The sequence below is a fragment of the Piliocolobus tephrosceles genome, chromosome 3 (assembly GCF_002776525.5).
Source record: "Piliocolobus tephrosceles isolate RC106 chromosome 3, ASM277652v3, whole genome shotgun sequence".
NCBI classification, from domain to species: Eukaryota; Metazoa; Chordata; class Mammalia; order Primates; family Cercopithecidae; genus Piliocolobus; species Piliocolobus tephrosceles.
Window position 1 is genome coordinate 147361668 of NC_045436.1, and position 11697 is coordinate 147373364.

Sequence of the window (11697 nt, forward strand, 5' to 3'; positions counted from 1 at the left end):
ATCTCCCTCTGCCACCCAGACTGGAGTGCAGTGGTGCATCATGGCTCACTGCAACCTCTGCCATCCGGGCTCAAACGATTCTTGTGCCTCAGCCTCCTGAGTAGATGGGACTACAGGCACGAGCCACCATACCGGCTATTTTTTTTTGTATTTTTAGCAGAGACAGGGTTTTACCATGTCGGCCAGGCTGGTCTCGAACTCCTGACCTCAGGTAATCCGCACACCTCAGCCTCCCAAAGTGCTGGGATTACAGGTGTGAGCCACTGCGCCCCACCACTTGTTTCTCTTTTACATTTCCAGTTAATGTCTAAACCCATCTGATGCAAAAAACAAAACGACAACAAAAAACCGATGTGAAGAAATTGTAAAGCTAAATCATTTCCTCTGCTCTACACATGAAAAGTCTAAAATTGATGAAGAGGTAACTGTAACATTTTCATCAGTTAATCATTCTCTAGACTTAATAACAAAAGCATTTCTGGCAATCAGAAAAGGGGGACAATCTTTAATTGATTTCTCAGGTAATTTTTTTCCAGATTGTACATAAAGTGTTCTTATGTTTTCCATTTGGATGTTTCAGGAGACATACAAATGAAATACAGTACATAGACAAATGAAATGCTAATAAGAAGTAGGATATTAAAATATCCCTACTTTGCCTGTATGGAACGAAGTCAGTCTACTCCATCAGGGGAATCAAAGCAAATGTGAACAAGAGGTTTCCCCCTTGCAAAACTATGAGCTTCATTTGCCCTGGAGGGAGCTGCTAGGCAAGGCTTCACATGACAGTGCCTGTAGGGATGTCCATGGGGCTGTGAAGCAGGTGTATTCCATAGAACACGCAGCTGCAACGAAGGTGTGGAGCTCAGGAGAAGCAGCCACTGACAGTGCACCTCCTGGCTGCATGGTCTTCTGTGCAGCCTCTCATGGATCAACATACCAGTTAGTTAAAACACACATCAGTCTTTTCTGTCCTTCAGCAACGATGATGATATTTGTCACCAGCGAGTGTGATCTGTGAGGCGATTTTAAAATGCAGTCCTGGGATTCTACTGTATTGAAACACCTTTGATTTTTCTATCTGAATACTTCCAAGCTTTGTAATTATGCCATCATGTGCTTGTGATCATAAGAAATTAATTTTAAACTAAATACTCTTCAGTATCCCTTTTCATATATATTTTCACCTCATATATATAGTTCGGGATAAAATAGTGTAAAAAGTATAGGAAAATACAACAAATTAAAGGGTAGGACATTAAAAAAACCCACGAATTTACCTTGTTCTTCAAAGTTTTTAGGGTTTAAAAATTTATTGGTATTTTAAGCCAGTGGTCCCCAACCTTTTTGGTACCAGGGACCAGTTTCACGGAAGACAATTTTTTCACAGACTGGCAGTAGCAGGATGGGGGTGGGGGATGGTTTCGGCATGAAACTGTTCAACCTCAGATCATCAGGCGTTAGATTCAGATTCATCAGGCATTAGATTCTCACAAGGAGCACACAACCTAGATCGCTCGCATGTGCAGTTCACAATAGGGTTCACTCCTATGAGACTCTAATGTCGCTGCTGCTGATCTGACAGGAGGTGGAGCTTAGGTGGTAATGCAAGCTATGGGGAGCAGCTGTAAATACAGATGAAGCTGTGCTCACTCACCCACCACTCACCCCCTGCTGTGTGGCCTGGTTCCTAACAGACCATGGACTGGTACTGGTCTGTGGCCGGGGGGTGGGGACCCCTGTTTTCAGCAGTTTAAGAATTATTCTCTTTCAGAATATCTACCTCTACTGGGATAAGATCATGTTTCTTTACTGTGAGCACACAGTAGGTGCTCAATAAACGCTTGTTGCAAGAATGAATGACTGGCTGGGCGCAGTGGCTCATGCCTGTAATCCCAGCACTTTGGGAGGCCGAGGTGGGGGACCATGAGGTCAGGAGATTGAGACCATCCTGGCCAACATAGTGAAACCCCGTCTCTACTAAAAATACAAACAAAAAATTGGCTGGGCATGGTGGCGCATGCCTGTAGTCCCAGCTACTCAGGAGGCTGAGGCAGGAGAATCACTTGAACCCAGGAGGAGGAGGCTGCAGTGAGCCGAGATTGTGCCAACGCACTCCAGCCTGGTGATAGAGCGAGACTCCATCTCAAAAAAAAAAAAAAAAAAAAAAAAGAATGACCATATGTTCCTTTTTTTACCATAATAGGTAAAATCCATAAGTAGTGTTATTTTTGCCTGTGACATTTATGTAACAAAACAAAGTTCAGTTTTAGAATTGATTTAAAGTAATACTATAAGAACAGAACATTTAAAGGTTGAAATTTAAAGGATTAAAAAAAAGCCTAAGGTCTGCCCATGAATTTCTAAATACAGCATGCTTAACCAGGAAAATGAACATGAATATCTGTAAATAAATTTCAGATGAAAGGAAATTTTCAATATAAGCCGTGTAAGTTTAAATTAACTTAAAGAAAACACAATTGTTTGTAAAAATAATTATACACACTGAGAGAAATGATAACTCTCTCTAAATTTGCATTCTCAATATTGTCTGTGCAAAATTGCTTGTAGTGTCCTCAAATGGGTGTCTGTGGCCAGGTGCACAGAGAACACCCCCTTAAATGGTACATATTGAGGCAAGGCGGCCAGCTGTCTCCCTTAACTAGATGGAGTCTGGCCAGGTCACGGCTGTGCTTTCAAACAACTGGTCTGGATATGTGAGACCTGCAGAACAGGCAGCAGCAGCTGGAAGGCATCCTGTATGTACGTCGTGCTGTTGCAGCCCTGCGAGAGGAGAAAAATGAGATTGAAGGGTTATTTTCATAGTTCAACCTTGACAATTCTTCCAATTGGATAATGTCCCCACTCTTCAACCCACTCCCCAATACTGGATTGTATTTATCTTGCAATGTTAGTGCATAAAGCAAGTGTAAACACATGCTTTTGGATGGGGCATGTCCAGCTCTCAATTATCTGTACTAACAGAGAGAATAATTTACTTGAGATGAGGCAAATCATTTTCATGGATTTTTTTTTTTTTTTTTTGCGATGGAGTCTTGCTCTGTCACCAAGTTGGAGTGCAGAGGCACGATCTTGGTTCACTGCAACTTCCGCCTCCCAGGTTCAAGCGATTCCCCTGCTTCAGCCTCCCGAGTAGCTAGGACTACAGGCGCGTGCCACCACGCCCAGCTAATTTGTTTGTATTTTAGTAGAGACAGGGTTTCACCATGTTGGCCAGGATGGCCTTGATCTCCTGAATTCGTGATCCACCCGCCTCGGCCTTCCAAAGTCCTGGATTACAGGCGTGAGCCACTTCTATGGACTTTTAAGATCCATCAGTGTGTGTACATTTTTGGCCCAGGGTATTTCCCGTCTTATCTATCCCTTTCCCAGATCAACCCTACCGCCCTGAAATAACACAAAAACATAGTATGAAGGAGGTCAGTTTGTCCTACCCTACAGATCGATAAATAAGAATCGTCAACATAAAGCTAACTGGAGATATCATTGGGCAGTTATTCACAGCAAATTTGAACACTGTTATCCTCCTATGCATGGTACTCCTGCTTGGTTGGCATTGCTGACATTATTATTCCTGTTTTGTGGTGCACTAACACACAGTATTGGATGGAGAGGCCTTTTAAAGGCTAGGGTAACTAAAACATGTGAAAACATCTATTGGGGAAACAGAAAATACATTTGACCTCACATTCCTCATACCTGACATGGTAAGTTAATTTTATGCCTTCTGGGTGGCCAAGGGAGAGATTTTTCTTGTACCACATTCTGCCTCTGACTGCCAGGGTTTTCTCTTAGCTGTGTCTGTCCCTCCAAGGCCTGCCCCTACAGCTCGTATTCCTTCTGGCTGATGCCATCCTACTGTGAGCTGCATCCTAAACAATAATATTCAGTGCCATCACTTAGTTATTTCTGTACCTTTGTCGTTTTCCTTAACAGTAAGGTGCAAGTCCCCCAAACAATGCTATAAATATGTAGGTAGTTGATATGGTTTGGCTGTGTCACCACCCAAATCTCATCTTGAATTTCCCACAATTTCCACATGTTGTAGGAGGGACCTGGTGGGAGGTAACTGAATCATGGGGGCAGGTCTTTCCCATGCTATTCTTGTGATAGTGAGTCTCATGAGATCTGATGGTTTTATAAAGGGGAGTTTCTCTGCATAAGCTCTCTTGTCTGCAGCCACGTGAGATGTGCCTTTCACCTACCGCCGTGACTATGAGGCCTCTCCAGCCACGTGGAATTGTGAATTCATTAAATTTCTTTCTTTTGTAAATTGCCCAGTCTCGGGTATGTCTTTATCAACAGTGTGAAAATGGACTAATACAGTAGCCCTCCTGAACTTTTGTAATTTCCAAATTCTGCAATGGACAGCCACCTCAGAGAGCAAAATCCTATGATGTATGCATCGCCCATGTTCAAACTTAGCTTGTTAACACCTTGTGCCTTCAGCTAGGTGCCCTGGGCTGTGACTTATAGTTTAGCCCATAACAGAAGATTTTCCTCTACCAATCTTCTACCTTTCCTCTACAAGTAGAACACAGTGCCTATGATTCAAGAATGAGAATTCTTCCTGGACCGCTTTTCTTCTCTCTTAGGCGACCGTTTCTGGCAAAGACACAGCAGTGTTGGTTGGGACAGCTTTATGTCAACACAGCTGATGCTGCACAGGCCTAGTGAGCGGGCAGCTCACAGAGTGAGAAGGCACAGAGGACGGTGCCCTTGTCATTGACAGGGCATAGGCTAAACATTCTCCTGGTCATTGTTGCCAGCTTGGAGATTAGACCCAGCTAAACCAAAGGTTATTCTAAATCGAAGGAAGTGCCCATTTTTATGAAAATCACCGATGAGCAATAACCCCTCATCGCAGCCAATAATCACAGTGTTAAATCTAGTGTCAAATTTGGCAGCAGAAATCTGCTTCTGCTGGAGCAAACAGTGACGGAAATAATGTGCAAGCTTAGCGTTTCTTTTTATAATCAGGAACTCTTGAAAATTAGGTATTGTTGCTTCATCAGAGGGTTTACAGCTGGTTGAGCTACACAAATATACTCAAAACAGACTTGATGATGAGATTCAGAATTGCAATAACATTTGCTGTGGGGGAGAAAGACAAAAGAAAAAAAAAAGAAGAAGCAGTTCTAACATTTACTTTGATTCAGAAGCACTCTCTCTCCAGAGACCACTTACCTCTAACAATACGCTACTGAGCATGGGGTTGAGGACCTCGGCCTTCTTGTTGCTCTGTGGAATCAGAAGTATGAAATTGACAGATTAGTGCTTGTACTACAGGCTTGCCACTTAAAATGTAATACACTGACTTTGTTGAGGGATCTCCTACAGAGGAAGAGGAGGGGAAGCAGAATGTTTCCTACAGACCAGGCTTCATACCTGCTGCTGCACCCTTTTAGTCTCATTTAGTTGCAACAGAAATCCTAGGAGGTAAGCAGGTATCATGATAACCCCAATTTAAAGAGGAGAAAATAGGGATCAGAGAGGCTGAGTAACTTGCTTAAGGTCACATAGCTAGAAATTGAAACCGAGACCTTTTTCACGATGTAAATTCCATAGCAGGTCTGGGATAAGAGTGAAGCGAGGGAGGCTGAGTTGTGTAGGCAGAGGGTTGGATGCTGTCTTTACTTAAAATTTTGATATTTTGATGATCATAATATTTTGGCATTGTTATTTTAAAATACATTTCATTAAAATATCTATCTAGATTCCTGAGGTTTTTTTCTGTTTCTTTTTTGGGCCCCCTTCCATTTTACAGCTAAGTCCCTCACTCACCTAACCTAGTCTAAGCCCTGGTCTACTCTTTTTTTTCTTTCTTTCTTCTTTTAAATGCAAACATAGGAACTTGGTTATAGGGCATCTTCTAGAAGAGCAGCAAAATTAAGACATTCTTAAATACAACTTGAAAACAGGTCTGCAGATCTACATTTGAAAAACGCAAATATATGTAAAGCACAGAGTGCAGTGCCTGGTATAAAGCAGGGGCTCAAAAAGTGAAAGGCAGGCCAGGTGTGGTGGCTCAAGCCTGCAATCCCAGCACTTTGAGAGGCCGAGGTGGGTGGATCACCTGAGGTCAGGAGTTTGAGACCAGCCTGGCCAACATGGTGAAACCCTGTCTCTACTAAAACTACAAAAAAATTAGCTGAGTGTGGTGGTGGGTGCTTGTAATCCCAGCTACTCAGGAGGCTGAGGCAGGAGAATTGCTTGAACCCGGGAGGTGGAGGTTCCAGTGAGCTGAGATCGCGCCACTGCACTCCAGCCTGGGTGACAGAGCAAGACTCTGTCTAAAAAGAAAAAATGAAAGTGAAAGGCAGAGTTGATATCATTATCTTTGCTTATGCTATTGGTCTATCAATCAATAGTCTTCTCTATCTAAGAGTTCAATCTACTCTTAGACCATAAACCATTAAAGGGATTGGAGAGAGAGAGAGGGCAATCTTAATAAGTTAGCTTCTCTTACAGTATCTGGAAGAGTTCAGAGTAAACAAAAACACATAAATTAAATATATCTTCCCAGAGCAGCCCACTTTCATTGACGTTACTCTACTGACGGTGAAGTAATGTCTTCCTGGGGAAATCATAATGGAGTCTTGGGAGAAACCTCTTTAAAAACCTAGTCATTTTAGTAAGTAACCAGAAAATCCATTATGGTATTTGCTTTCATGTTTATTTGATTATCAATAAACCTCTAAAATATAATCAAATGAGGGCAATAAGATGACAATGGTTTTCAGAATCAATGAGGTGTGCAAGCAATTTAAATAGAGTCTAGAGAGCAATATACACTCATTAACTTCAAGTTATGAATAATGACTGCTTTAGAGAACAGAAACACTGACTTGATGTAAATGATTCATCACAGCACAAGATCGGAGGTACTGTTGTGGTGAGATGGTCTTTCTAAATTCTATTTTAGATTCAAGTTTTTCTTCCCCATAATGATAAACTGTGTAGTCCCAATTTTGTTCACGCAAACACTTGTACGTGTGTGTGTATATAAATATATGTAAGTTCAAGTGCACAGCCATCTGCTACAGCCTTGCTACATAAACTATGGACCATGGATCAGGAACATTGTCATCACCTGACTGCTTACTAGAAATACAGAATCTCAGCCTCATCCCAGACCTACTGAATAACAATCTTCATTTTAACAACATCTCCAGGTGATTCATGTGCACCTTAAGGTTTGAGAAGCACTGTGCTGGGATACAATATGTGAAAAGGAATGAAAAGCAATATCATGAATACTACCCACTGGCGTAGATAAATTAATGTTTAACACATATTATGCAAAATAGAATACACACAAACATGCACACGGACATTCCCACTCTCAAGCCTAAACAAATACGGAGAATCAAAGCGTTGATATCTGTTTGATGTATCTGGTGGATAACCAACTGGGAATTAGGAGATCTACTGAGATGCTTGGGAGAACCAATTCACCCCTCCGGGCCTCAGTTTCCTCACCTAGTAAACTGTGAAAAGGGGGACAAGAGGTACAATAGAGCCTTAGGAACTGGAGTCACCAAAGCTATTCCATCTTGATTAAGACCTCACACCTCTCTGCAAGCCTAGTGTTTATATCAAAGTCCATGGACATCAGGTAACTTGGACCACACCGAGGGTGCAAATGCATTTTATCCAGCCTATCATATCAATGAGCTTCCACCTCCCTTGTCATTCTGCTTGTATACAAGGCTGAAAGCCTGAAATTAGACCAACATAACAGGAGAAGCAGGTCAGATTTCTTGACAGCAGAATGAATAGGCAGTGCGTAGCTCACCCCTTCTTCACAGAGTCACTGACAGAAGTGTGGGGGACAGGTGTCTTTTTGGGTGACAGCCAGGTCCATGGTCATCTCTCATTTCTTTTGAGAAATGCTCTTGGCCTGAGGAGGAGGAGAGGGCGTGCCCCAGAAGCCAGGTGGGTCTGCACGATGAGACACTGACCCCAGTTGCTGCTGAGTGAAGCCAAGGTGGACCTGTGACCCATGCTGATGAGCTATTCAAACCTTTTTACCCAGGAACCAGGATTTTGAATGGAAAGACACAGGGTTAGGAACTGCTGCTGTCACTGAGTCACATTCATAGCAGCACTTTAGAGAGAGTACGTGTAGGCTGGGCACGGTGGCTCACACCTGTAATCCCAGCACTTTGGGAGGCCGAGACAGGTGGAGCACTTGAGGTCAGGAGTTTGAGACCAGCCTGGCCAACATGGTGAGAACCCCATCTCTACTAAAAATACAAAAATTAACTGAGAGTGGTGGCCCACACCTGTAATCCCAGCTACTCAGGAGGTTGAGGCATGAGAATTGCTTGTACTTGGGAGGCAGAGGCTGCAGTGAGCTGAGATTGTGCCACTGCACTCCAGCCTGGATGACAGAGCGAGACACAGTTTCAAAAAACAAAAAAAGAGTGTGCATGAGCTCTGGTGCTAGGTCCCCACAGCGGTTCATTTCCCTCACTGCCTTTCATAAGGCCTCCTTTCTGTCTAAATTTTTTGGAACATGTTTCTGTTGCTTCCTGGTATGGTTTGAATTGTATCCCCTGCAAAAAGACATATTGAAGTCCTAACCCCCAGCACCTCAGACTGTGACCTTATTTGGAGATAGGGTTGTTGCTGGTGTGATGAGTTAGGATGAGGTTATTCTGGTCATGCTCTAACCCAATAGGCCTGGTGTCCTTATAAGCAGAGGGAAATCTGGACACAGACACGCATGGAGGGAAGGTGATGTGGAGACACAGGGAGAAAGCAGCCATGTCAAGACACACACAGAGAGACTGGAGTTTTGCCACCACAAGTCAAGGAACACCTGGGGCTACCAGAAGCTGGAATAAGCAAGGAAGAATCCTAGAGGCTTTGGAGAGATCAAGACCCCGAAACCACCTTGCTTTCAGACGTCTAGCCTTCAGAACTATGAGAAAATAACCCAGTTGATGGTACTTTGTCATAGCAGCCCTAGGAAACTAATATACTTGAAACCAAAAAAAAAAAAAAAAAAAAACCTGATTAGAATAGGAAGTAAAACTGCTGTTTCTCATGCAGAACATCATCAGACTTTGCATCCACGGTTCTAAAGGGAAAAAACAGGAAGGTGAAAGGGAATATTTTCCACTTTTCACTGGGCTCACTAAGGTGAAGCTATATAACATGACTGATTGCCAAAGAAAACAACCAGAGGCCACATCTCCAAGTGAATGCTGAGCCTTTCAGACTTGTTACCCTGAGAATAGAAACACTTGAGCCAATCAGTAACATTTTTTTTTCTTTTGATCAAAGTCAAGTGCTACAATGAAGCAAAGAAAACTCTTATCTCGGCTGGGTGTGGTGGCTTATGCCCGTAATCCCGCACTTTGGGAGGCTGAGGCAGGTAGATCACTAGGTCAGGAGTTTAAGACCAGCCTGGCCAACATGGTGAAACCCCCATCTCTACTAAAAATACAAAAAGTAGCTGGGTGTGGTGACGTGTGCCTGTAATTCCAGCTACTCAGGAGGCTGAGGCAGGAGAATCACTTCAGCCCAGCAGGTGGAGGCTGCAGTAAGCCAAGACTGTGCCACTGCACTCCAGCCTGGGCGACAGGACAAGACTCAGTCTCAAAAAAAAAAGAAAAAGAAAAAAAGAAAACTCTTAGGCTGGGCGCGGTGGCTCAAGCCTGTAATCCCAGCACTTTGGGAGGCCGAGACGGGCGGATCACGAGGTCAGGAGATCGAGACCATCCTGGCTAACACGGTGAAACCCCGTCTCTACTAAAAATACAAAAACTAGCTGGGCGAGGTGGCGGGCGCCTGTAGTCTCAGCTACTGGGGAGGCTGAGGCAGGAGAATGGCGTAAACCTGGGAGGCGGAGCTTGCAGTGAGCTGAGATCCGGCCACTGCACTCCAGTCCGGGCGACAGAGCAAGACTCCGCCTCAAAAAAAAAAAAAAGAGAACTCTTATCTTGCATGGTTTATAAAGTAGGCTCTGAGGCCAACAGTGAATGAGAATATTCAAAATTAATCATTTTAACAGAGATTCTGAATTACATATATCACAGATATTAAGTAATAAAAGGAACCTTTCATCTGACACTTAAAAAAAAAAAAAAACAGGCTGGGCATGGTGGCTCACGCCTATAATCCCAGCACTTTGCGGGGCTGAGGCAGGTGGATCACGAGGTCAGGAGATCAAGACCATCCTGGCTAACACGGTGAAACCCCGTCTCTATCAAAAATACAAAAGAATTAGCTGGGCACCTGTAGTCCCAGCTACTTGGGAGGCTGAGGCAGGAGAATGGCGTGAGCACGGGAGGCGGAACTTGCAGCAAGGGGCGATCACGCCACTGCATTCCAGCCTGGGCAACAGCGAAACTCCGTGTGCAAACACACACACACACACACACACCCCAAAACAAACAAACAAACAAAGAAAATGAGGTTCATAGAGGTTTGAAAACTCACTCACCCAACATCTTGTATGTCTGAAATGGCAGATTCAAGGCTGGAACCCAGTCAGGAGAGTCCTAAGCTGCCTGTCCTTAGAGAAGCTGCTCTTGGCCTGACTTTAGCTTACATCATGGCACAGCTTCAGTTTTATGGAGCTACTAAAGAAGGCACTGCAACTCCACATTTCCTCACAGCCCCTCACAGACATACTTCCCTTAAAAAAGGTGAAAACAAAATTAAGACTGTAATCTTACCCCAACAGTGGTTAAAGAATTGGTAAACTTCTTTGATAAGGAGGCCACTTCATTGCACATTGCAGTAGTTAATCTGAAAGAAAAAAAAAAAAAAGAGGCTTGGATGTTTTCAATAAGGTAAAATAATTTAACTGTCATGACCATTTCTGATACTAATTCATTATGACATTTAAAAGAATGCCACACACGCTTCAAGATGTTCTACAGAAATGTGCAGTCAGACGGTTTTTCTTAATCATCTTCCATGATTCGCAATCACAGTTTAATCTAATCCTGGTTTTCTTTCCATGCTTAATTAAAGAATAATCATCCAACTCACTTGACCTCTTTTAGAATGAAAACCATGTGCAGGAAAATACCAGGCTTGAGCTCCACATGTGCAGAGGTACACACGCTTGCCAGATGGCTGGTTTCCAGCTTTTTGGTCATTTCAAAATAATCAGGAACATTCACTGAGGCACTATGTTAAACATTTTTGTGTGCCTGATCATATTTAATCCTCATAGTGACCTATGGCTTATATTATTATTTCCATTTTATATAGATGGAAAATCGGACATTTAAGAAATAGGTGGTTAGACACAGTGGCTCATGCCTGTAATCTCAGCACTTTGGGAGGCCGAGGTGGGTGGATCACCGGAGGTCAAGAGTTCAAGACCAGTCTGACCAACATGGTGAAACCCTGTCTGTACTAAAAATACAAAAAAATTAGCTGGGCGTGCTGGCAGGTGCCTGTAAGCTCAGCTTCTCGGGAGGCTGAGGCAGGATAATCACTTGAAGCCAGGAGGTGGAGGTTGCAGTGAGCCAAGATTGCACCATTGCACTCCAGACTGGGCAACAAGAGCAAAACTCTGTGAAAGAAAAGAAAGAAAAGAAAGAAAGAAAGAGGGAAGGAAGGAAGGAAGGAAGGAAGGAAGGAAAGAAAGAAAGAAAGAAAGAAAGAAAGAAAGAAAGAGAAAGAAGGAAAGAAAGAAAGAAAGAAAGA

At 43.3% G+C, this 11697-nt stretch overlaps 1 protein-coding gene across 3 annotated transcripts in view; it reads right to left on the reverse strand.

Annotated features, from left to right (window-relative positions):
* Positions 1-490: 490 nt before the first annotated feature.
* Positions 491-11697, reverse strand: part of FAM114A1 (family with sequence similarity 114 member A1) — an 84649-nt gene continuing 73442 nt past the window's right edge. For all 3 annotated transcript variants that reach the window (XM_023224657.1, XM_031935360.1, XM_023224659.1), the window contains 3 exons: positions 10713-10785; positions 5209-5262; positions 491-2784 (listed from right to left, as the gene is read on the reverse strand). In XM_023224657.1, the coding sequence (XP_023080425.1) occupies positions 2683-2784; positions 5209-5262; positions 10713-10785 (229 nt within the window). In that variant the 3' untranslated portion in view covers positions 491-2682. The remainder of the gene's footprint in view (positions 2785-5208; positions 5263-10712; positions 10786-11697) is intronic.